At 34.6% G+C, this 27828-nt stretch overlaps 2 protein-coding genes across 5 annotated transcripts in view; one reads left to right on the forward strand and one right to left on the reverse strand.

The window, feature by feature from the left end:
- On the reverse strand, positions 1-19635 carry LOC111043376. 2 transcript variants are annotated; one of them, XM_022328308.2, is made up of 8 exons: positions 19440-19635; positions 6048-6158; positions 4781-4856; positions 4090-4142; positions 2774-2809; positions 1994-2186; positions 756-823; positions 1-241 (listed from the first exon to the last, which is right to left on the reverse strand). In XM_022328308.2, exons 1-8 carry the CDS (start codon positions 19488-19490, stop codon positions 167-169), a joined length of 663 nt encoding a protein of 220 aa, XP_022184000.2. In that variant the 5' UTR covers positions 19491-19635; the 3' UTR covers positions 1-166. The 2 variants fall into 2 exon arrangements, with proteins under 2 accessions (XP_022184000.2, XP_039286198.1); XM_039430264.1 differs by lacking the exon at positions 19440-19635 and adding an exon at positions 10366-10523.
- The window catches only part of LOC111052343 (putative uncharacterized protein DDB_G0277255), a 148349-nt gene that overhangs the window by 102651 nt on the left and 17870 nt on the right, over positions 1-27828 (forward strand). For all 3 annotated transcript variants that reach the window (XM_039430249.1, XM_039430257.1, XM_039430254.1), the window contains 4 exons: positions 21855-22231; positions 24488-24695; positions 26030-26295; positions 27468-27679. In XM_039430249.1, the coding sequence (XP_039286183.1) occupies positions 21995-22231; positions 24488-24695; positions 26030-26295; positions 27468-27679 (923 nt within the window). In that variant the 5' untranslated portion in view covers positions 21855-21994. The remainder of the gene's footprint in view (positions 1-21854; positions 22232-24487; positions 24696-26029; positions 26296-27467; positions 27680-27828) is intronic.

Raw genomic sequence — 27828 nt, forward strand, 5'->3', positions numbered from 1 at the left:
AAATAGAAGATGATATAAATTTTTATACACATGCATTCTTGTTTTACAAATTTTATTTCTCAAAATGAATATATTTTTCAAATTTTAGATATGCTTGTGTTTCACAACAGACACACTCATGTTTTCCAACCTACAACTTTGATGGTTGATCCTTGCCTTTCTTTTTTTATTCTGCATTTCTATTCTTCTCGTATTCACAATTTATTTTTCTTACCGCCAAGGAATCAGCTTTTATTTTTTCCTGAAATCAAATAATGATGTTTTAATGAATAATAGTTTGAAACTCAATTCAAAAAGAACAATTATATAAAAATGATTTGTCGCCTAATAAAGTAGTTATAGAACGATTTGTTACAAAGATGATTTAGATCAATAAAACACTAACTCCCACTGTTTTAAGTAAGTTATTACGAAAAATTAAGCGAGATTGCGACCTTCTCATGCTTGTTCCGCCATATCATGGTGGGAGAGAATAGGGTGAAACAGAGTTGTAGCTAAGCCTTGAATGCAATGTCGATAACGGGCTGTCAGACAGAAATGTGTGATAATTGAATAGTTTACTTCGTAATAATTTAGTATCAAATTGTTACTAAGGAAAATCAAATCAGGGTAATAATAATAATGGTAGCCTGTAGTGTGTTCACAGCATTAACCATTGAATAGCGAGAATGAAATCGTAAATTCATTCAAATGTTTGTACTATGTTTATTTCTTATCGAGAATATTAATTAAAAAATAGAAATCTGATTACTCACAAATGATCTATGTTGTATGATACATTCCATAAACGAATTCATTGATTCACATTTGTCTTGATTGTTATCTTAAAATAGAGAATATAGAATGTTAATTTTCATTGCAAAGAGGATAGAAAGATACCTTTTCCAGGATTTGAATTTCATTTAAAAATAGCTTTCTTATGGAGAGATAATTTCATTGCAGTAGTGCTCCTTACAAATCTGCTAGAGCTTCAGTGCCCACATCTTGATAACATGAATGTACTAAGATTAATCTTATTCTGGTTAATTGAAATGATCAAGTAGCAGCTAATTTTTGATAAAATATTATTTAGTATTTTATTTATCCATTTCTCCATTAATTTGTTCAACGATACCCACCGCATAATTCAATAAACTTATTGAGGAAGGACCAACAGGCATACACTAGTCAAAAAAGTAGGTGAATATGTTTTGAATTTGAGATCAATTATTCTTAGTGCAAACATTTCAAACCCAGAAATTTTTAATTCAGATTGTTCGAAAACCAAATTAAATTACGAAATTACACTAAAATAATGAGTAACTTTGAAAAATTTTAATCCAAAAAATGTAGAGATACTTTCTTGTGATGATTCTCATAATATCTCAGTTTATTTCTGAGATATCATTTCAAAATTGGGATGATAACACAATTAATTATCAATATTGGCTCACTTTTTCAAATTAGAAAAATTTTCATCATTCTTAAAAATTGCACTGTTCCCGGTATTAACTTGTCAGTGAGTTATTTCAACAAGTTTCTGTTGAGTTGTACTTATTCTTAAGGAAAATTCATGTCGTTTGGGAGAATTAATGGAAATTTTTGCAAAACCCTTCAATTTCTATCTGATATACAAGGATACTTCTTACTCACTCCCATTTTATAAGAGATCATTGAAATCCATTCATGGATTACCTAACTGATTCATTTTTCTTTCAATAATTCATAAAAAATTGCTTGTTCTGTAATGGGTAGAAAAATATTTTTATTCTTTTCAGTCAGCAGAAAAACTTGGGTTTTTACATTACACAATACCTTTAGTTTACGAGTATTACTTGTTGATTTTAATTAAAATTCAATTCAATTTTCAACATATTCTGAATCTCCATCCTTATTGATTTTAATAAACATTCAATTAAATTTTCATTAACTTCTGAATGTTCATTCTTTTGCGAAGCTCTGTTTCCAAAAATGTAATAATGTAAATCTTGAAAAATTTTGTCAAATGAGTCACCTTTTTTTCCTTGCTCTAGACAGGATAATCCGAGGTCTATAATGCTTTTCACAAATTTTGAAGGTTCGATACTTCCATATATGCGTTTATCTTTCGCATAGAACATATAACTCTTTACAAATGATGTTATTACAGGAGAAAGCATTCTCACTAAACATAAAACTCCAGTTCGGGGATTGTAATTTGCGTCCACCTGCATCCACAAAATTTTCAGTATAAACGAATAAAATAAAATCAAGTTTTCAAGGTTTGCATTATTTTTTGTGAGAGTGAGCATTGTTACTAGATGATGTCACTTGAGACAATAGATGTACGGTAGCGCAAAATCAAACTATATGCGCCAAAATTCAAGAAAGTTGAGCTCTTTGAAAAACAATTGTTTGTATGATTTCCTTGATCTCAGATATATTTTCTTGCATGAAATGACTCTTGTGAACAAGATTGATTTACAGTACAGTAGCCTACTCACTTTGGACATACTGAACTGAGTTACTGGTTAACCTTAAAATCAAGCTCTTAGTGCTTTTGCTGATTCTGTAGCTGATTCAATTCATCAGTTTGCTCGTCATCCTAAGGATTTTACTTTATATGAGCTTGGTACTTAATATGATAAGAACTAGAGTCAAAACACTTATCTTGCATTTTCACTTTGGCTCCCATTCTTTATCCAATTCAAATATTTTGAAGAGATAAAACCTGCACATATAAATGCAAATTGCATCTTGAAATGCATACGTTGAAAATAGATTAATTATGTGGATTTTAGATTGTAGATTTTACCAGATGCATTTCGTGTAGAAGGCAGCCCGGGAAACACTGGAACAAAAATAATCTGGTCACCACAAGATATGTAGAGAAATGATTGAAACTTATAGAATTCTGCAAATGTAAAGCTTAGTACACTAAGTTAAGTTAGCTTTACACTAAGTAAAGCTAAGTCACACGCTAGTGGACCAAATCGCAAGATTTTCTATAGACGGTCTAGAGACATGGTCTGTAGGCCGTGTAATGCCATGGTCACATGACCGTGATTAAGCATCATGTAATTTTAATCTCTGATTTGGCGGGGTGTACTGGCTAACACAGGGTACATGCGCGGTGTGAGCTCTCGCGCGAGATGTGACAAACACCGGTTACCGGTTCCATGTGACGCATGTCCGATACACAGACGATGCTTCAGACATCTGACCCAACAAGTGTGTTAGCTCTGATTTGACCCAACAAGTGTGTTAGCTCTGATTTGAAATTGCAATAAAGTCCACGTGCGATATGCCTCGGACACTGATAGCCTGTTCCTGTTTTGGCAGGAATCGTGGAAAATTGACAAAGGAACCGAAAATTCAATGTTTGAAAGCTCGAAGAGCTTGGAGGTAATCTTTTTCTTCTAGTACTACTCTCTAGTATCATGGCATGAAAAATTCAGTTTGTTCGGAGTTTTTTCTAGCAAAATATACCTGGTGACCAGACTCGAATGACGTCTTAGAAGACTACAGCTATTGGACTAGAATTTAATGGTCCAGTTTAAACTACTTATTTGGCTAAATATTGAAATCATGTTCAATCTATCTTTATACTTGGGATACTAATGTATGTAGTCGTGGATTGTGCAAGATTTCAGGATTTTCTAATAGATGAAACTCCGAATAAGATAATTATATTACATGCTCTATATTGTTCTCTCCAATCTCATTAACACATTAAAGACATGCTTAGTTGGATAATTTCTTCTCAAATTCAAAAATTCCTTATACTTTTTAGGGTAAGTAACTCACAACACATTCTACACGCAGGCCACTCGTATGATTTTCATTGTATTGTTTAAAATTTGGTTATGCCATCTCGCCTTTTGTATGTTAATTATAAGCAGCATTCAGCACAACTTCCATTCAAATCATGTCATCGTGGTTTCCCTCATGAGGTTTAAGTTGAGGCATTAAGGTGTTGGATCACCACTCAAATCCATACACATAATGAAAAAAAGAAGAATTTCTTCATATTGAATGAAAAATATTGCTCTATTATTTTATAGTTGTGTGTCAGATACACTGTATAGTGTAGCCCAGTCTAACCATTGGAGAACTGCACTGTACACTCACCTTTCCTTCTTTATTTGCTGCCAACTCAAAGTTCGACAATCGTATATAATCATCTGAAAATGAAACCGCATAATAACTCTGTAATTAATTTTATTGCTTCTAAAAGGATTAACATTTTGAAAGTTTGGGGACTTTGAACTAGATAATTAGTACAAGGTGCGTTCGTGAAGTAACTAATATGCTGGAGAACCTTCATTTTTTAAGGTAATGTCTTCATGAAGACCCAGTTAGAATTTATTACTCAAACCATATAGATAAAAAATGTGGTCAAAATATGACAAGTTCCCCTTTCTTGATCTGGACTCCTTTAAATTGAGATCTTACTTGTCATTAGCTTGAAGTTTGAGAACTTTTCAATACATCAAATCTTAAATAGTTGATTGTCCTTTTTAGTAGTTCTACCAATTATATCCCACTGTGAATTAATTATCTCTAGGTCTTTCTAATACTATGAGAAAATGTAAGCTTCTCTTCTTCTCTTGAAAATCGTACATTACCCCAAACTCTGGAGTGAAAGTGACTGTGTAATTGAAAATCCTCATCGAATAACATCAGCCAATAAGCTACAAACATAAGCTAAGCTAATTATGTGCTCCTTCTGTTGGTCCGAAAATCCGGGCCAATACCCGAGTATTTCATGAGAGAGTACGTACAAAAATTCAAAATTGATCTTGAGATCAGAACAACTTACGAAACGTTATATGAGTACTTCTGAAACACTTTTCAACTGTACTCTCTTTCATTCCTTTTTTAATACTCTCGGACATCTGCAAAAGACAATTGGATTTAGAGCGTTATAAGCTCTAGCCATAATTTTATAACTTACACCTATTTGTAGACATTGAATAGTACAGTCCGGGTCCTATCGCAGGAGAGCCACTAGACTACAATACTACCCGTTTAAAAACATCAAACATCTGCAGGGAGCTTCCTCCATATAGGGATCCAGGTACTCTGGGGAGTATGTTTTTTAAAATTAGTAATATCACCCCGCGAACCATACCTTGTCTATATGCCGTTTTAAAAGTCAGGGAATCAAAGGTGCGGGACGCCTACTATAACTTGCTTCATTTTTTTTTAATTTCACCCATAGTGAGGTCCACGTTATAAAATATATTAAATTAAAAAAATAAATCACCTATTACCTCAAATTTTCATTTCTCTCTTCGTTGCCATGGAATTTTATAGATAAATTTAAATACATGTATATCTCCGAAAAAAAGAATTCAAAAACGGTTGGAATAACCCTTTAGTGTCCAGACAATGTTGTTCTGTATCAATCTTTCTAGAATTATGAGTATGCTTTTAAAAATGGCTTGTAAATTATTCCATAGTAGTGATATGAAATAAAAAATAAATGAAGTAGAAAGTGATAAATCAACCTTTTACATTATTTTATGTAGTCTATTTTTTCTTAATGAATAGATCACATTGTCAATCTTACCTTATTTATTCATTAATACTCTCTATAATCTCTCTATAATACTTTATAATACTCTCTATATCATAAACCCAATTAAAAACGATCGAGTTCAATCGGTGTAGATACTGTGAAGAATTCAGCGGTTGCATGCTGTATTCAAATAATGTTTGAAAATGTTTTTGGAAGATAAACTGTTGACTGATGGATGGATTTCAATTTATTCTTCTGATAGATTATACAACCAGCAAAAAACGTCTTCACCTATTGATCGTATAGTTTGCCATGTCGACTTGATTCATATCAAACGGATAGGACAGTGTAAAAAACTAAAGAAGAATATTTTTCTTATCAAGTATTCAAAGAGAAGATAATGAGATTGATTCCAAGCTACTCAAATAAGCTTGAAAAAACTTAGCTAAACCAATCAATTACCTGCTACCTAGATCCACGTGGTTGGGCCTGTTGTCTCCATAGATAAATAAGTGAATAAATAGTCAGGCTATGTGTAAGGACTGCTAAATGTGGTTCAACTTACCTTTTCATTCATTCCATGGTTGATAGGGCGAGTAAGATATCCATTCTCATTTACGTATATATCTCGATCCTCTTTACGATAACATGTTTCATCCATTTTCACTATCTGAAACTACAAACGGAACAATCTATTATTTTAATAGGTTTGTACCTAGTTCATCCAAGAATAAAATTTGTCGGTTGAAGATTGTTGACGTAACCTTTATAATATAAAATATTAAATTCATTATGACTATAATTGGAGGAGGTCGGCTCTTAAAAAGGTTTCTCGTTGTGAGGGTGACTACTTCAAGAGCAGAACTCCTCTAAATACTATTTATAAGTTTGGAAATTACTTCCCGGTAATCGGAGCCTACCTGAAGCTGTAGATCCACTCATTCCATCATCATTAGCTTCATTATCCATTCTATGAATGACTAAATCTTTTCATTCCATGAATGACTACATCTATTCATTCTATGAATGACTTCATCCATTCTATGAATCTTGGACTGGAAATTATGTTAAAATCGTGCATGAAAGACTAAACTTTTTTGTGCCTGTCTAATTTAATCAAAATTCGAACGAGAGATATCTCAAGGGTGTCATATTTTTTTCTCTCTTGATGTTATTCATGTTTTTGTGTCATTTGTAAGAATAAAAAAGATAGTGAGGGCCGGTTTCCGAGCTCGTGATTTAGCTAAGTTATAGACTTTAAACAGCTGGAGTCAGAAAATTGGCTTTCCGAAACGGGGCGTAGTCGTAGTTTTTATGGTAATCTTTATTTTCTCATTTCTATAATAATTGGAAACGTTTTTCCTTGAAGAAATGAAACATTCCTAAATAATCAAAATAGCTGAAACCAATGTACCTAGAATACAATGCATTCTAGGCACCTTGGCTGAAACTTTACACTATTTTCTCTATTTTATTTTGCGTTTAATTTACGAAATTTGATTTATACGTGGACTGCAACTACGCCCCGTTCCGGAAAGCCAATTTTTTGACTCTAGCTGTTTAAAGTCTAGAACTTAGCTAAATCCCGAGCTCGTATACCGGCCCTATATTCTCAATAGTTTCAATATCTAATGTCTGTCTTATTCGAAATCTACTTGAAGCTAATTCAGTTTATTCATCTGTCATTATCATCCGTCTTATTGCCTACGCAGAAGCCAGTAATTGCTGGCATCTTGTGGCAGAATTGAGAACTAGTAATTGTCGACCAATGAGAGACCGAGTAGCTGGAGCTATGAGGCATGGCTTACTAGTCCCAACTTCGACTGTGATTGGTTATTTTTTTCTCTTGTTAATTTCAAACCTGAGTTTGCCAATTATACTATTTTTCTTATTGTTGAAATGAATAATTTGTTAGAAGAATATGAGTTTATTTTGATTGGATTCTGTTAAAAATACAAAAAGGCTAATCTCTGATGTTGATGTAACCATATATTCAATCGAGAATAATGAGAATCAACTATGGTTTTTCTAATTGACTCTTAAAACGCTTGTCATGAATACAGGTATGCACCAATTTACCCTTTTGAAATTCCTTGAAACTTACAGCGCCAGTTCTTGAAGCTCTCTGGATCCTTATATGATATACTGTAGACTTAGTGATGGGAGGGGGGCATGGCCCTCATGGTCCCCTTCGGCTACCTTCACACGCATTAGGTTTCATTCGGTTCGGTTTGTTTTCGGTTCGGTTCGGTTCGTTACCGAAAACGAATGAGGCTTTCATACATGTTAGGTTTTAATTCCTACGGTTCTAATAAGGTATTTCCTTCTCAAACACAGCTGTGTTTGGATTTTTACAGTTCATGCTGGTTTATTTAAATATAACAGCTGGTGTTAAATTGTAAGATTTTATTTCTTGAACAACAAAATTTTAAAGTTAATTAAAAATTGTGAATTATTTGAATGTTAATTTTGGATGTTCAGAGAGATTATTTTTTTAAATTGAAAATTTGTTCCTTGTTTTGACACATGGTATAAAAATAAAAAAATAAAAATTCTCCCTGAGTTTTAATTTATATTGAGAAAAAAATATTCCTGTGAACTAACAGAAATGAATTGAACATATGATTTTGACTTGGAAAATTTTGAAACAGATAATCACGATATCAGGTTAAAATAAAAACCTAGAAGGCAAGCGTGTGTCAAAGACTTTGTTTTTTCCTGTTTCCCTAGCAACGAATTCGAAAATGATGAAACCTATTTGTGTCGAGGGGACGTTCGGTGCTATGCGGTTGCTATTTGGTACCGAATCATCGTTTCACACTTATCTGAATTTGCCGAAATCGAAACGAACCGAACCGAACCGAAAGTGTGTGAAAGTAGCCTCTCGTTAGCAACGAATTGAAACCTGATGGAATTTATTAGAATCAAGTGGGCGTTCGGTTCTATGCGGTTTCTATTCGGTACCGAATTACCGTTTCACACTTATCGGAATTTGCCGAAAACGGAACGAACCGAATCAGTGTGAAACTAGCCTTCTGGAGCTACCACTGGTTGATGACAGAGACAAGTAATGCAAGCTAACGGTCTTCAATCTGTTGGTAAGTGCTGGAATTAAAACCTGAAATCGATTCCATTGAGACAACAAAGCAGAACAACGAATCTATGGATAGTTGAAATATGTTGCTGGAATAAAAACGTAAATCGATTCCATTGAGACAATAATGCAAAACAACGAATAGCATTATTTATGAAGAGTTTAAAAGTTTTAATTCGTTGCATTGTGAGTTGAAAGTTGGCTAAAACTTCGGAAAAGAGGAAAAATCATTCAAGCGAAAGGCTAGAGGAGTGCCTCTCAGATGGCTACCAAACCTTTCTTTCATTTACTTAGAGCATCCCTCTTTCTTCAGCAGTGCTTGTCAAGAGGGGTCTACCAAGGGACAAGTAGTAACCGTAGTTATCTACTTTTCTTCTCCTCCTTCTTCTTCTTTTTCTCCTTGCACGGTTTCCCAAGCACGTGCTCAGTGTCAGCACTCTTGTCATCCAACCTAACAAAAATAGAGCTCCCTCTTCTGCGGACCTCCACACAAAGAATATAGCGTGTGAAACTGCCACATGGAACGTCGCAAATATTTGTCATTACTTTTTATAACTCCCTGATGCCTCAATATTACAAAAGATTTCCAAGAACTTGATATTTCCAGATGAATGTTTTTCTCAATATGTGGCAACCTCTCGCCTTTACAAGTCAGTTTTGATGTCAGTTGATGTTGCTCAAGAAAAATTCAGATCTCACCTCTCAGCTTGAGTGTCTCATAACTCGTGAAGCACGATGTTTGCTGCATTTTTATGATAATAGTGGAATGCAGTTTCGATAACGAGAAATTGTGTGTCTGATTGAATCTAACCAATGAAAAAACGTTTCGGGCTATCCAAAAGTGACACATTCCATTCAATGATGTAAATAATTTCATATCAATGCCTAATCAAATAAATATGAATTCACAACAATAGAAATTATTCAAATTTCTTGTTTAATATGTTAACCAATTTCAACTTTTCGACCATTTGAGAATGAAATTTATTGTTTTGAAGTTGGAATCGCATTCAATATAGTCACTTGGCATATTCGCTCATGCGAAGAAGAAAGTCTGGTTTCTCTAAAATCAGCCGAGCTTCTAACTTCGAAATTTTTCGTTTTCCTGATTTTTGTGAACGATTGAATGTTGCGAAATAAATTGAAAAATCAGAATTCTTGAATTCATTGTTTGGAGAGCGAATATGTTTTGATATAGGTACTCCAAGTAGTATGAACACTCATAGACATTATCCGTTCATCTGCAAAGAGCATAGACGCAATGTAAATTCTTTACTATCTGCCTTCGAGCTGTGTTGAAGTCTTGAAAACTCTTGACCATTTTGCAAAATTGATGAACTATATAGGTATTGAATGGAATAACTGAAAAGTAAATCCTTTTTTCGGAATTCATTAAAATACAGTAGCCTGCAGCAAAGTACTTACCGTATTATTATACCCATTGAATAGCTCTGTTAAATCAAGGAAATCAATTGATAGATTCAGATAATGTGTGTTCTGTTCAGTATTAAGTTATTATTTTTGTAACCCTCAGTTCATTTGATTGTTTTGTAATAATTTGACTCTGATAATATATAAGTTTTAATTTGAAAGTGGACCAAAAATCATCTTGTCTGATACCTCCACTTTTGGTGAATAATTTTCTCCACTCATCTAATTGTGAATGTCATTTCTTGAAATAAATAATTTTGAACTAGGGGTCACTGTTCTATTTTGATAAAATTTTAGTGCAACATGGACTATTTTATGAGAATGGAATGATTCTTGTAATGGAAAAGCAACAACTTACGAGTAGATAGAGCACACATAAGATGATAAAAAGATGTTGATAAGATATCATTTTGTGTGAATCTTCCTGTGGAAAGAGTTGCCTACAACAGTTCGAAATCGACAATTCAATTTTATCAAAATAAGATCTGTTTGCTCCAGCTACATCATTGAACTATTTAAACACAGTTTTCTGAACTGCGTCATTGGTGTATAACGACAATCTGAATCAACAAGCTCACCAACATCAACTCAATTATTGTACTTCAAATAACTGCAATAATTCATTGTTCAACTCTACAATCTACACCATTACAAAAGCATACAGTACTGAAGAGAAATCCACATAATAAATATTGTTGTTGACTGATTAATTATTCAACATTCCAATGAGAATATTATTGGATATTTTTAATTCGGGAGAATCGAATAAGCATTATTACAATTATTCTAACGTTATGATTATAATATAATTATATTACCAAAAAATCTGTCTTATGAAGTTCTCTTTATAGTTTACTAGCAGGCAACCCGTGCTCTACAAGGGTCTAATTAAAAACTTGACAAACTGAAAACTTGACGTAATGAAATCATAAAAAATCAAAATACCTGAACTATCATTGGTGAATTAAGAATCTATATGAAAAATTTCGAGTTAATCAGTTCAGATGTGATGATGCGTCATTCCTGAATCTTCTATCCCGTACGTGCAGAAGCAAATTCTTTCCTCTATTGTATTATATACCGGGTGTAAAAAAAATGACCGAATTTTAAACAGATTTTACTAAATTTATTTTAAAATATGGTACACACAAACCAATTTTACATAGAATTTTACAACAGAAGTATCGTTTTTTTGATGATGTATTATGAGTGACTATGTGCCCTCCTTTTGAGGCTCGGACGACTTCTAGACGGTAGCCAAATTCATCCCAGACTGTTCGCAAGATGTCTTCTCGGACTGTTAGTAGCTACTGCATCAGTTATCCTAGGTTTTATCTCCTCAATATAAAGTGCTAAGGGAGGAACATAAACACGATCTTTAACCTATCCCCACAGGAAAAATCTCACGGTGTTAGCAAATACTAATATAATTATTGCCTACATAACCCCTCTATAATTGTGATCACAAATAGTTTTTTCTTCATTGATTGGATCGAATGTCCACATTCTCACCCCCAACATATATAATTAATTATTCATTCATTTATTGGATAGAGCAAACTATATAATACTTGGAAAGGAAAAGAAAAAAAACAGGCTGCTATCCAAAACTTCCTCTGCAAACTAAAGAAAAAAAACATAATAATCTGCGATGTGTGTTATCTACAAGAAAACGGGAAAGAATAATATGAGCAAGGTTTATGCTACCATCATTACTTCCCAGCTGATAGTCTGAAAGATTTGATTTGTCTGAAAGTATAGGCCTAATACATAAAGAATTGGAAAAAAATTATAAAACAAGACAATATTAAAATGTCTACGAGTATTTCTGATATATATGCTAGTAGCAGTTAAGTGGAATAAATATCCTGCACTTCAATCAAAGATGTGCTGTACAAATAGCTAGATATTATCAGAGGTGAGCGTAATCTTGAAACAGTAGGCTCTTGATATTATTGTGTTCCATTATCATTATAGAATTGTATTCAACGGTACTATCGTAAAAACATCCTTATAGATAAAGCGTTCTACTCAACTTTCGCAGTATATAGTTATCAACAGTTGAGAGGAAATCATTCAATTCGGCTCTACAACGAGATAATCTCTACCAGACAAATGTGACAATGTGAGTGGTCGTACCGCAAGAAAAAAAACAGCTTAACACAATGTAAATCAAAAATATTCTGATAAACTTATGTTCAATTCCAATCAATATTCCAACAATCAACACCCTCCACAATAATAAATGAAAATTAGCATCCATGTTCATTTAGTATGATATTAGAATAATAAAAATTAAATCACTCAATCATCAGCTCCAAATTGGAAACGATTGAATCAATTGACCTTCTTAAAATCTTGTTTGTTTTGTAAATCAGACACAAATGCAGTCAAATCTTGTTGCGTTCTTATGGAGATCACTCTACTGTTTTCGGTTGCTCTCATTTTAATTACTCCCGACCGATCAATCCACACATATCGAAGATTTTCCTGTATTCTGATTCTTCTCACTGCTGTGAACAATCTACGCCTACCTGGTGCCAGTGATTGGTCTATGAAGATGGGACTCTTATCGCCAGGAAACCCCTCATCTTGTGCCGTCAGATTACGCTTTTCCTTGCGCCTTCTAAGAAGTTCGTCCGCATCCTTCCTTCGTACAAACTTCACGATAATGCCCGCCGACCTCTGGTTGCCAAATTTTTTCAAGCGATGCGCAACGCTGATTGCTTCAGAACTGATTTTGACTCCCAGCTCCTTACAAACATCCAAAACCAAATTCTCCGCATTTTCCCCCTGAGACTCCGTAATGCCGAAAACTTCAATAGTGTTACGCCTTGAATATTGTTCCTGGTCCTCGACACGAGCATCAAGCTCTGCAAATTTATTTTTCAAAAGTTCGTTTCCTTTTTGTAGTTGCTGGATAATTTCATTTTGCTTTTTAATGAGTTCATCCTGTCTACCTAGAATCTCGTTGTAGTTAGTCAGTTTATTTTTACACTCATCCACTGTTTTTAAAAGGTCTTCATAGTTTTGTTTTTGACTCTCAATAATATCCTTTTTAAACTCAACCAACATATGATCCAAATGGGCAACAGTCGGCCGAGTGTATGAACTCTTCATACTATCATTATTTGTTCGAACCGGAGTCGAGCATGCACTACCTAATCTCCGTTGCTGTTAGGTTCACACACTTTCCATGAATAAAATTAGCACACTTTTTACATCCAATCTTGTCCTTTTCTGCTCTAACCACGCTCAGTTGACAAATTCCGCACATAGACATACTCGCGATTTACGTTAAAAAAAGAACTATTCAAACAGACTTTTATAATTCCGCCAATAACGTTTGAATTCAACAATAATTCCCAAATTCACTCAATATAAGTTACAGATCACTTCTAGGTTATGCAGCACAGTTATAATGCTCCTATAAAATTTTAAACTACCTATCTCATTGCAACTGTAATCGGAAGATAAGAAGAAGCGACCGTTTCGTTCAACAGCAGTCGACATGATGATAGTGGTGTGAGGGGGGCATGGCCCTCATGGTCCCCTTCGGCTACCTTCACATGCATTCGGTTTCATTCGGATCGGTTTTTTTTTCGGTTCGGTTCGGTTCGTTACCGAAAACGAATGAGGCTTTCATACATGTCAGGTTTTAATTCCTACGGTTCTAATTAGGTATTTCCTTCTCAAACACAGCTGTGTTTGGATTTTCACAGTTCATGCTGGTTTATTTAAATATAACAGCTGGTGTTAAATTGTAAGATTTTATTTCTTGAACAACAACATTTTAAAGTTAATTAAAAATTGTGAATTATTTGAATAATTTCTTTTTGATTATGTTAATTTTGGATGTTCAGAGAGATTATTTTTTTAAATTGAAAATTTGTTCCTTGTTTTGACACATGGTATATAAACTCCATCTCTTCTCTCCATTGATGAAATCATGTAATATTCATGGAAAAATAAAAATTCTCCCTGAGTTTTATTAATTTATATTGAGAAAAAAATATTCCTGTAAACTAACAGAAATGAATTGAACATATGATTTTGACTTAGAAATTTTGAAACAGATAATCACGATATCAGGTTAAAATAGTTTTGTTTTTTCCTGTTTCCCTAGCAACGAATTCGAAAATGATGAAACCTATTTGTGTCGAGGGGACGTTCGGTGCTATGCGGTTGCTATTTGGTACCGAATCATCGTTTCACACTTATTGGAATTTGCCGAAATCGAAACGAACCGAACCGAACCGAAAGTGTATGAAAATCACCACAGATTGATTGATTGATTGATTGATTGAGTACTTTATTTATGTAGATTACAATATATACTGGCTTATACACTTATATACAATAGCTTACAATACAGCAAAATTATAGATGAATTTACAAAATATAGACTAAGAAAATAATTATTGAAAGTATATGATATGAAAAAGTAATTTGTAATATAATAACTATGGATAATTATATTGTTATGCATCTACATAAATTGGCGTGTATGAAAATCACCACAGATTGATTGATTGATTGATTGAGTACTTTATTTATGTAGATTACAATATATACTGGCTTATACACTTATATACAATAGCTTACAATACAGCAAAATTATAGATGAATTTACAAAATATAGACTAAGAAAATAATTATTGAAAGTATATGATATGAAAAAGTAATTTGTAATATAATAACTATGGATAATTATATTGTTATGTATCTACATAAATTGGCGGAGCTTTGGACATATCAATGTCCATTCTTCGGAAAGAATATTAAAAATATCCTCCCCACTAACTCTCTACCAAAACGTTAATTTCTTTATTTAATCTAAGGATTTATTTATTAATGGAAATTTTGTAAAAGTTTTTATTAATATATATATTTAAGAGAAAAAAACAGAAAATTGACAGAGTAAAATAATTATATAGGTAGATAAGATCAAATTATTGATTAATAAAATGAAGTAGGCTGAAAGTAGTAAGGGTAATCAACTTTCAGTAATATACAGCAGTATGCAGTGGATAATTAAAAAACATGAGTTTATATAATATATATATACACAATTCATTCTATAACAGGTTTAAAGGATTGTATTTGTTGGATGGGTGGGGGATGGTTGTCATGTGATCGTTCTAGGGCCGGATAGTTTCAGTAATTTGTTCCAGAACATGTTTTTTAAAGTCAGGATGAAGCTCGCTCGGCTCTCGATGGACCTGATAGAAACAGGAAGTGCATTCCATGCACGACAGGCACTGACTAAGAAGGATTTTGTGAAAATAGTAGTTCGATGATTGGGTATCCTTAAAGTACTTTCTCCGGTTCTAGTATGTGAAGCATCTATCCTCCTACCTTCAGAGACAAATTTGAAATCATCTTTAAAATAGTTCGGATTACCGTATTTCAAGATATCTCCAACAAGCTTGACTATTTGAAAAAGCCTTTCATCGGGAAGCTTTAATGTTGAACTAGCAATGTGGGCTGGGGTGATATGATCATGGCGTTGGAGAGAGTAGACGAAACGTAGACAATAATTTTGGCAACGCTGTAGTTTATCATTCAGAGTGACTTGCATATCGTTAAGAACAGAATTACAATACATTAAATGTAGGAAGATGAGAGATTGAACCAATAATAATTTAATGTTTCTAGGGAGAATATCGTGCATTTTCTTCAATGCATGCATGGCTGAGAATACCTTTTTACAAGTTTTGTTCACTTGTTCTGACCAGTCAAGAGTATTTTTCATAATAATGCCTAAATTTTTAACTGAGCTACAGTAAGGAATGTCATTACCGTCTACACTAATTTTGTGAATCGATTCAAGGTCAATATTGTTTATAAGACGAGAATATCCAATTATAATGGGTTGTGTTTTGATGGGATTAAGCTTAAGGCCATTTTTCTTTGTCCATTCCACTATCGAATTGATATCCTGATTCATTATTCCAACTGTTTCATTAATTTTTGTTATGGGACAGCTTAAATATATTTGAAGGTCGTCTGCATAAGTATGGAAACTGGAGAATTTGATAATGGAAGAAAGGTCATTAGCATACAAAGTGAAGAGGAGAGGGCCTAAAATTGAACCTTGTGGTACTCCATGCATAACGTTTTTCCAAGTAGACTTATTGTCACCGACAGATACACATTGTTTCCTACCTAATAGATAGGATTTAAACCAAACTAACGAGTTGTGACTGAAACCAAGAATAGCCAACTTATTCAGAAGGACTGTATGATCAAGAGTATCGAATGCTTTACAAAAATCAAATAGGGTGAGGATGGTGCATTTTCTTTGGTCCATAGCTAACCTTATATCATCAGTGACACAAAGCAGAGCTGTCTCAGTTGAATGGAATTTCCTAAAGCCTGATTGAAAGTTATGAAGCTACCATTGTTGTCTAGAAATTTTACAACTTGACCATGAATGAGTCTTTCTAGCACTTTGGACAATGCAGGTAAAATACTGATTGGTCTAAAATCCTCAACTTTATTGGGTGATGGAACTTTATTTAGAGGGCGAACCAGAGCAAACTTCCAGTTTTCAGGGAAAATGCCTTCTTCAAGTGATTTGTTGAAAATATATGTAATGGTTGGTAAAACAGCAAATAACATCTTCTTGATAAATTTAATAGGAATTTTGTCTACACCCGTAGCATTACTATGAATACGTTGAATTGCTCTGAAAGTGTCTTCTTCTGAGATTGGATGGAAATGAAATTGATCAGTAATTGGTGAATCTAAGTTTGTAACCTGCTCTTCAAGATCATCTATATGATTAGCAATGACAACTTCGTCGCGTTGGTTAGAGTGTGAAACGAAATGGTCATTTATATTGTTCAATGGTAAGTCAATTTGTGGATTCGATTTCTGTTTGCCTAGCCCGAATTCTTTTATTCCCTGCCAAAGTGATTTAGAATCTTGTCTATTGTTTGTCATAAACGAATTCAAGTACCTAATCTTTGAGTTCCAAAGTGAACAGATTGAGTTCCAAAGTGAACGGTACAGATTGAGATTCTCTGACAAAAGTCCTAGTGTAATTGGTTTGAGACTTTAAAAAGTTATGAAAATTTTTATATGCCCCATCAATAAATTTTAAAAAAGAACTCTATGCATACTTAGTGAATAGGGCTTACTATAGTGTAGATGAATTTCTGAATGATGACACTTGAACTCTGCTGTTGTATTATAAATGTATTCTTACCATTGTAATATGCTTAAATTTTTTATTTTACATTGTTATGCTGTCTATTTTTATGTTTTGACTTGGCCTGTATGTTCTTTTTTGGCTCAATAAAATGAATTTGAATTTGAAAGTAGCCTCTCGTTAGCAACGAATTGAAACCTGATGGAATTTATTAGAATCAAGTGGGCGTTCGGTTCTATGTGGTTTCTATTCGGTACCGAATTACCGTTTCACACTTATCGGAATTTGCAGAAAACGGAACAAACCGAATCAGTGTGAAACTAGCCTTCTGGAGCTACCACTGGTTGATGACAGAGACAAGTAATGCAAGCTAACGATCTTCAATCTGTTGGTAAGTGCTGGAATAAAAACCTGAAATCGATTCCATTGAGACAACAAAGCAGAACAACGAATCTATGGAGAGTTGAAATATGTTGCTGGAATAAAAACGTAAATCGATTCCATAGAGACAATAACGCAAAACAACAAATAGCATTTGTGGATAGTTGAAATATGTTGCTGGAATAAAAACGTAAATCGATTCCATTGAGACAATAATGCAAAACAACGAATAGCATTATTTATGAAGAGTTTAAAAGTTCTAATTCGTTGCATTGTGAGTTGAAAGTTGGCTAAAACTTCGGAAAAGAGGAAAAATCATTCAAGCGAAAGGCTAAGCGAAAGGCTAGAGGAGTGCCTCTTAGATGGCTACCAAACCTTTCTTTCATTTACTTAGAGCATCCCTCTTTCTTCAGCAGTGCTTGTCAAGAGGGGTCTACCAAGGGACAAGTAGTAACCGTAGTTATCTACTTTTCTTCTCCTCCTTCTTCTTCTTCTTCTTTTTCTCCTTGCCCGGTTTCCCAAGCACGTGCTCAGTGTCAGCACTCTTGTCATCCAACCTAACAAAAATAGAGCTCCCTCTTCTGCGGACCTCCACACAAAGAATATAGCGTGTGAAACTGCCACATGGAACGTCGCAAATATTTGTCATTACTTTTTAGAACTCCCTGATGCCTCAATATTACAAAAGATTTCCAAGAACTTGATATTTCCAGATGAATGTTTTTCCCAATATGTGGCAACCTCTCGCCTTTACAAGTCAGTTTTGATGTCAGTTGATGTTGCTCAAGAAAAATTCAGATCTCACCTCTCAGCTTGAGTGTCTCATAACTCGTGAAGCACGATGTTTGCTGCATTTTTATGATAATAGTGGAATGCAGTTTCGATAACGAGAAATTGTGTGTCTGATTGAATCTAACCAATGAAAAAACGTTTCGGGCTATCCAAAAGTGACACATTCCATTCAATGATGTAAATAATTTCATATCAATGCCTAATCAAATAAATATGAATTCACAACAATAGAAATTATTCAAATTTCTTGTTTAATATGTTAACCAATTTCAACTTTTCGACCATTTGAGAATGAAATCTATTGTTTTGAAGTTGGAATCGCATTCAATATAGTCACTTGGCATATTCGCTCATGCGAAGAAGAAAGTGTGGTTTCTCTAAAATCAGTCGAGCTTCTAACTTCGAAATTTTTCGTTTTCCTGATTTTTGTGAACGATTGAATGTTGCGAAATAAATTGAAAAATCAGAATTCTTGAATTCATTGTTTGGAGAGCGAATATGTTTTGATATAGGTACTCCAAGTAGTATGAACACTCATAGACATTATCCGTTCATCTGCAAAGAGCATAGACGCAATGTAAATTCTTTACTATCTGCCTTCGAGCTGTGTTGAAGTCTTGAAAACTCTTGACCATTTTGCAAAATTGATGAACTATATAGGTATTGAATGGAATAACTGAAAAGTAAATCCTTTTTTCGGAATTCATTAAAATACAGTAGCCTGCAGCAAAGTACTTACCGTATTATTATACCCATTGAATAGCTCTGTTAAATCAAGGAAATCAATTGATAGATTCAGATAATGTGTGTTCTGTTCAGTATTAAGTTATTATTTTTGTAACCCTCAGTTCATTTGATTGTTTTGTAATAATTTGACTCTGATAATATATAAGTTTTAATTTGAAAGTGGACCAAAAATCATCTTGTCTGATACCTCCACTCTTGGTGAATAATTTTCTCCACTCATCTAATTGTGAATGTCATTTCTTGAAATAAATAATTTTGAACTAGGGGTCACTGTTCTATTTTGATAAAATTTTAGTGCAACATGGACTATTTTATGAGAATGGAATGATTCTTGTAATGGAAAAGCAACAACTTACGAGTAGATAGAGCACACATAAGATGATAAAAAGGTGTTGATAAGATATCATTTTGTGTGAATCTTCCTGTGGAAAGAGTTGCCTACAACAGTTCAAAATCGACAATTCAATTTTATCAAAATAAGATCTGTTTGCTCCAGCAACATCATTGAACTATTTAAACACAGTTTTCTGAACTGCGTCATTGGTGTATAACGACAATCTGAATCAAACAAGCTCACGAACATCAACTCAATTATTGTACTTCAAATAACTGCAATAATTCATTGTTCAACTCTACAATCTACACCATTACAAAAGCATACAGTACTGAAGAGAAATCTACATAATAAAATACTGTTGTTGACTGATTAATTATTCAACATTCCAATGAGAATATTATTGGATATTTTTAATTTGGGAGAATCAAATAAGCATTATTACAATTATTCTAATGTTATGATCAGAATATAATATATATTACCAAAAAAATCTGTCCTATCGAGTTCTCTTTATAGTTTAATAGCAGGTAACCCGTGCTCCGCAAGGGTCTAATTAAAAACTTGACAAACTGAAAACTTGACGTAATGAAATCATAAAAAATCAAAATACCTGAACCATCATTGGTGATTTAAGAATCTATATGAAAAATTTCGAGTTAATCAGTTCAGATGTGATGATGCGTCATTCATGAATCTTCTATCCCGTACGTGCCGGAGCAAATTCTTTCCTCTATTGTATTATATACCGGGTGTAAAAAAAATGACCGAATTTTAAACAGATTATACTAAATTTATTTTAAAATATGGTACACACAAACCAATTTTACATAGAATTTTACAACAGAAGTATCGATTTTACGATGATGTACTATGAGTGACTATGTGCCCTCCTTTTGAGGCTCGGACGACTTCTAGACGGTAGCCAAATTCATCCCAGACTGTTCGCAAGATGTCTTCTCGGACTGTAGCTACTGCATCAGTTATCCTGGGTTTTATCTCCTCAATATAAAGTGCTAAGGGAGGAACATAAACACGATCTTTAACGTATCCCCATAGGAAAAATCACACGGTGTTTTTTCAGGGGACCGTGGAGGCCAGGAATGCATAGCCAAGACTTGCGGTCCTGTGCGCCAATCTTGTGCGTGTATCCAACGTTGAGGCAAGTTGGTGTTGAGGAAATGGCGTACATCCTTGTGCCAGTGTGGTGGTGCTCCATCTTGTTGAGGGATAAAGTTGTCCGAGTCAGCAATTAGTAAAGGAAATAACCAATTTCGTATCATTGCCAGATAAGATACACCATTCACTGTGTTTTCCTCAAAAAAGAAGGGTCCATACACCTTGGTTTGTGAAACTGAACAAAAAACGTTCACTTGAGGCGAATATAGCGTGTGATTTTTTCCTGTGGGGATGCATTAAAGATCGTATTTATGGTTCCTCCCTTAGCACTTTATACCGAGGAGATAAAATACAGGCTAACTGATGCAGTAGCTAGAGTCCGAGAAGGCATCATGCGAACAGTCTGGGATGAATTTGGCTACCGTCTAGAAGTCGTCCGAGCCTCAAAAGGAGGGCACATAGAACACTTATAATACATCATCATAAACTCGATACTTCTGTAAGTAATTTGATGTTAAATTGGTTTGTGTGCACCATTTTTTAAAATAGATATAAAGGTTTAAAATCGGGTCTTTCTTTTTGAAACACCCGCTGAATAGATAATGATATTGTTGGAGCCTTATTTTCTACATTATTAAGCCATACCGTAATCATTATTATTGTACGTATTTTTATATCAATTAATGAATACCTAATACCTCAAGTGTATTATTGAATATACTGGGGTAGAGGGGAGTGGAGGCATACATGCATAAATAGCTGAAATAATAAGATAGTATGATTCAATATCATTGCACACATTAACAGACGGACGTATGCCGACAGACGGAGGAAAACTATCTCCCCAGGTTATCGAATATTACAACTCACTTAGATGTCTGCCTATGCATGCTTACGTATGTAAGCAGACGTTTAATTTTTTCAAAAGTGTTCGCCTTTCTTTCTTTCTTTTTCCGTCATACAAAACTGCAACAAGAGAGCAGCGCACCTGCAGCATATAACCACTACCTCCTTAAACAAAGCCATAGTGCATTCTGGTGACGTCAGAACAAGTAGGGCTACTCACCTGATATAGATCAGCTGAAATCAACAAATTTTTATTTGTGTAGGAGCCCTACCTGTGCTGACGTCACCAGAATGCACTATGACTTTGTTTACGGAGGTAGTGATGTAACACGTCTGTCTGTTCCTGTGTGCGGTAACTCATAAGCTATTAATATTTTTTTTTACAAATGAATTGTTAGATTCTCCCACTTTATTATTTCTTGCTATTCCCGTCAATCTTCACTTACACATCTACTGTCTAATTTTGTTGCAGATGTATCCGAGCGTGTAGACATTTGCAAGAAGCATGGCGGACGACGGAGAGGTGGAAGGAACGGCAAGAGCTAAACGAGGAGAGGACGAGTGTCGAGGCTAGTGAGTGAGTGAGTGCGCAAATTCGAGCGAGCACCACAAATGTTCGGCACCAAACTGCGTTCGTGGATGGAAACGCACATTGTGCGCTCTAGAAAGAAGCATCAGCAGCATCGCAACAAGTTGCAGCAACAGCAGCACCAGCAGCAGTCAAATCTTGAACAGCAGCAGTCGCCTTCACCAGCTGAATCTTGTGCCAAACTCCTCTCCCCCCCTCCCACTGCAGCTCCGCACTGCAGCTCAACGCTGCAGCCAAGCCTTGACAACCATCGGCGCTATGTATGTATTCACATTTAAATTCATTCATCTGCCGTGGGATGACATTAAATATATTCTATAACAAAATTTGTAAATAAAAATATTAGTGAAGATCCACGGTAATATAAATAAAATCATGTAGAAGAAAAACATTGTATTGCATTCAAGATCTGATTACTCTATAAAATTCTTATTATGAGAATCACCCACTTTTTCACAGATATTCTTATGGCTTGAAAAACTCAAACAAAATCCATAAAAGGATAAGATTGTATTGTAATCAAGATCTAATAATTACTGGTAAAGTAAGATTTTTATACAAGAATCATTTACTTTCACACAGACATTATTACGACTTAAAAAGCGTACAAAGTACAGTAGTTCATAATCATATCTGATAAAATTGAACCTGCCATGTCATTAAACATGAAAACCTCGTTTGGAAAAACCTTCACTCCATTGTTCTGGAGCGTAACTAATAACTATCAACTATCAGTTATCGTAGCCAATATGGGTCGCGAACGTTAGCGGACTGGCACCCTGTGATATGCACCATCTTGGTTCGAACGGATATATATCGGCTATCAGTCAAAACCCTGAATGAAACACAAATTTTATAAAATGCGACCGTATATTTTAGTAAACCCACATTATAGTTAAACGTAAATGTATGGTGCATTTTATTCAAATAAAATGAGTTTCCGTAGAATTGATATTCTGAGAAATCAAATACGTCGTGAGGGAAAAAATAACATGGAGAATGATGTATCCTCAAAATTTTATAAAACAAAAACTTTTATAAAAAGTTTTATGAAAAGTTTTTTGAAAAGTTTTTTCCCTAGAAATTTGTTCCATTTCGGTGATTTGATAGTATCCAAATCTAAATACTCACAGTAAGATGTCAATAGTGTGACTCTGAGTCACATAACACATTAACTTAATAAAGATTTAACTGAATAAAAAGTTCCAGAATCACACGTTGGGAACAGCCTTAATAATTTTGAAAATAGAATAAACAATCTAGATTGTTCTGTATTCATTTCAAGGACAGTAAAGTACTGAGAGACAACTCGCGATCATCACGCGAATGAGGAGAAACAACGAACACATAAGACTGGCAGATCATAACCATCAAACAAGGCAGAGAAACACGAATTTAATAGTACCGAGGATGAACACTTCATTTGGGCAAAGAAACTATAATTCAATACCAAGTAAAATTAGGGAAGGATTCAATAGACACAAGTTCAAGAAAAGTTCTTTTTCCTGGTTAGTTGATATTGGATAAGAAAATTGTGAAAACTTATTGAAACTATTTATTCTTCATTCTTTTCCTTTACTAGTTTTTTATTTTTTTATTAACTTTCCAATTATTATTCTTAATAGAACATTAATATTCATTATTACTAAAGTGCGAGATAAATTACTTTTAACACGGCTCTTTCTCGAAGACGGAGAGGTCCGATGCTCTATCCTCCACTAATCACTCCCACTACCTAGCAGCATTCTCCTTCTTTTGTGTCTGAGTGAGAGAGCTTTGTAACGCGACGCGGAAACACTCCCCTCCATCTATTGCTGGCAATGTTCCAAAAATAGTGTACTGGTCAGCAGGTATATTATTCTTAATAGAACATTAATATTCATTATTACTAAGTGCGAGTGTTTGTGTATGTTACGGAGAGGTTTTCATCACAAGAACATGAAGCAAAATGACACGGCGCATCCAATTGTGCACAGGATGTCCGTCTCTGTCTATGCTACAAACTGTGGAGGGAGAAATGGGTTTCTCCTCTTCATGTTAAAAGTAATTTATCTCGCACTTTAATTTCATAATATTCTTTGTATTATCAATTTTTACTAATCTCAATATAAAAAACCTTTAATCCTATATCACTGAATGAAGTTTGTAAATAGTAATTATAACACGCAACAAGCAACTAATAACTTATACCACAACAAATATCATGCATAGTGGGGTGTATTTTTATTCATTGAATTATCTATACCTACAAAGAAATTGTTCAATGCGTATTATAGATTCTAATTGTTTTTGATGAATAAACTTTGATTTGATTTGATTCTACAGTTTGAGTCATTAGTCTCTTAGTATTGACTAGCATAAATTCAAACTAGATAAACTAAAACTTTGAATGTATCAAAACTGAAAATTATTGAATATCTCATTGAAAGTAATCGAAAGTCTTGAATCTGTGGTAGTGGTAGTATAAGTTGGTAGCGTTTGATTCGATTCATACATAACATTTTTGTGTTGCGCAGGAAAGAGACAGTTTTTGCGTGGCGGTTGTCCAGCAGGATGATGGGAAATTGGAGAGTTTGGCGCCGATGCAGCTGCCGCACTCCCGCCAGTCTGTGACCATCAACAACCTCTCATCCCCGGAGTCGGCCTACTCGACCGGCTACTCTACTGATGGAACCTCTCCTGGCGCCTCCGTGCCTCCTGAATACTATATCAACATTCGTACTGGTCAGCAGATCGAGTTTAATTTTAAACTATTGTCAATTTATAGCCTAGATTCTTAATTCATGCTTCAAACGAGAAAGAAGTTGCAGTATAATCTATATGAAAACAAACTTCTCACAGGATACTTCGCGCATGAATCACCTTTATACATTTATATGTGTAATGTTCCTTGTACACTCGAGCTTTTAATTCTATTGTTTCAACCATAATGAATTAGTATAAGTGTGTGTGGATTCAAAACTGGACAAAAATCTATAAATCTGAAGATTGTTTGTCCTGAAGTGCTGAAGGGAATAAATGTTGAATCAGATCGAAAGACTACGATTTGCATTCGGGTTGTACTGGATTAAAATATCCAGCCGGCCAGGATAGCCGAGTCGACTAAAGCGTTACACCCTTCAGTCTGCTAGTGCTACCTGGTCGTGGGTTCGAATCCCGCCGAATCCCATCAAATAGGCATGGACGTATCATCTCATCAAATCACCCTCCCACTTTCCGTTATCCACGCACAAGCAAAAACCTCATGTGGACATCATCCGCAATTGAAAAAGAAATGACGCACAGTGAATTGGTGCTGGAGAGAACAAATGGAATGGGTCTAGACCTAAAATATAATATGATGGATAAATCGTTGTATAAATCGATAATATGATAATGCTGTGTGGGCTCACATAAATGCCTATTCTGTACATGTTGAAGATTAGAGATTAAGACATTTCAAAGAATGTGTTACCCAGGGTCAAACTATTTTGTCATAAAACTCATGACTCATAATGTCAATAACGATTTACACAATATTCTCTGCAGCGCTGCTTGATATTGCTTTTGGATTGACTTGGGAAGAAAACTAATTGATAAATCGTCAAGTATGTGACTTTACAGACACTGTGTGTAGATTCATGTTATGAGAGCGAATGTTGGTGAAAATGAACAGTTTTAGTTGAAACTGTAAGCTTTGTAATGCATTTTGTGAAAAAATTCTCAATTCTTTTTGACATGATCTATAAACCAGGAAGTAATTCCAAGAGCTTATCGAATGATGCTGCTGATGAACAATCCTAGACATCCTATCAGAAATCAGCAACTACGTATACTCCACCTGTCTGTGGACATATCACATCCATTAGTTCAATATTCAAGATCTGGATAATTTAACTTTGCAAGTTAACTATTTCGTAAGTAGGACTAATTGTTATTGTTTCTTAAGTTAACTTAAGTTGATTTTAAATAGTTAAGAAACTCTCCATTATAATTATATTAAGTGACAAGTGTTTTTAAGTATTAAAAGCAACAGTATTAAACCTTTTGAGCAGCTAAATTCGATTGTTGTGTTACAGGAACGCATTACTTTCAGTCGCAAGGAGAGTGCACCGGTTCGGCTGTAGCGTCGAAGCAAGACAGAGACAGAGTGGCCGCCACAGTGCTGCTTCTCACTCCTCGTTCGGCGCGCAGGAGACGAGATGACGTCAAGGAGAAGAAGAAGACGACGAAGCAAGCCGCCGACCTCTTACTGCGGGAGTCCTCCACTGAGGAAGATCTCATAGAGAAGGCAGTCGTTGTCAGAAGTCCACCGCCACATCTTGAAAATAGCGCCGTATTGAAGGTAGGCATTTTCTATCAGCAAACCATTTCATAGGCACTGGTTTCTCAGAAACTCTAAGACATTTCTGTTCAGAATTTCTGAGAAATGTTTCTGGTTACTAAGAAATGTTTAAAACTCCTGAGAAATGTTTCTGGTTACTAAGAAATGTTCAGAACTCCTGAGAAATGTTTCTGGTTACTGAGAAATGTTTTGAAATTTCTGAGAAATTTTTCTCAGAAATTCCTAAAGTTTTTACTCACGTCATAAGCAAGAGAATGTGTTTTTGCCTTATTCTGAAGCAAAAATCAGATTGCAGTTTCAAGAGGCTCATAAGTATTACAAAAATATATTGTATTGTGTTTTTAGGTTGTAAAAAAAAAGATAGGCATTCTATGTCAATTTGAGATTACACCCTATGAAAACTGAAAATTGGAACATGAACATTTTATATTCATGACTCACATGAAAAATAATGGCTTATCGATACATTAGACAGGCCTAATCCTGTAGGTGGAGGAGCGAAATGTTAGTTTTCGTGTGTAGTTGAAATAATTTTTCTTGTCTAAAAATTTATTCTTAGTCTATCTGTCCACTAAAGACAGTCTATAGAGTCTAATACAAAAATCATTGCCAATTTTTGAAGTTGTGTCATGTTTGCTTCATGGTAAGAAGTGACTCTTATCCCCATTTCATGATCAAATCAAAATGAAAGCGATGAAACTTATCACTGTTTTGCTAGCTTCTCTTAACTCACTAGATTTCTTACTATGTATCGTACTTTTAAAAGGCATGAACTCGGGTGTCTAGTATTCTTTCATGTATGTAAATATTCTATGGCATTGCATCATGCTGGTATATTTGAAAAATTGTTTGCAAAACATGTTCTTTGTTTGTTCAACAGGAACGTTTGGCAGATACCGTACTTAGTTAGTTTCCTCCTACTAAATACAGGTGATCGGACTGTAATCGATGACAAATTTTCATTTATTTCAACATGTCTGCTTGTTTGAAGTTAAGAAACAAATATAATGTATATTTTTGTGGTATTTTTGGGGGTTTCACATTCATAACAAGATTGGACTTACCCCTTTGCCAAACTATTTGTTGATAGTAACAACTGCTTACTGTTTGTTAGCGGTAGAAAAAACAAATCAATGTACATTTCTAATGTTATTTATGTGTTTCACATTTAGAACAAGATCGGACGCCCTATGCCCAACAGTCTGCACAGGCGAACAGAGTCGTACGATGAGAGTCGATCACGACCCGAGCTGTTCGGTGAGACGAGAGTGGTGGCCAGGCCAGGTGATGCCTCCAGCAGTCAACCTGCCAACACTGACCTGTTAGCCGCCGAAAAGGACTCAAACAATCCACCCTACCAGTGTTCATCACCCTATCTATCAAGGTAAAATCTGAACACTCTAAGAAACTTCATTTTTTCATCGAAAGTTCACTGGATCTTGAGGAAAACCATTTCGAGTTTTGATTGGCAACCGTTTCGCCTTGCGTCCTCAGACACACTAAGGCCCGTTTGCACAAAAGTTGGTTAAATTT

The sequence above is a fragment of the Nilaparvata lugens genome, chromosome 1 (assembly GCF_014356525.2).
Source record: "Nilaparvata lugens isolate BPH chromosome 1, ASM1435652v1, whole genome shotgun sequence".
Taxonomy (NCBI): Eukaryota; Metazoa; Arthropoda; class Insecta; order Hemiptera; family Delphacidae; genus Nilaparvata; species Nilaparvata lugens.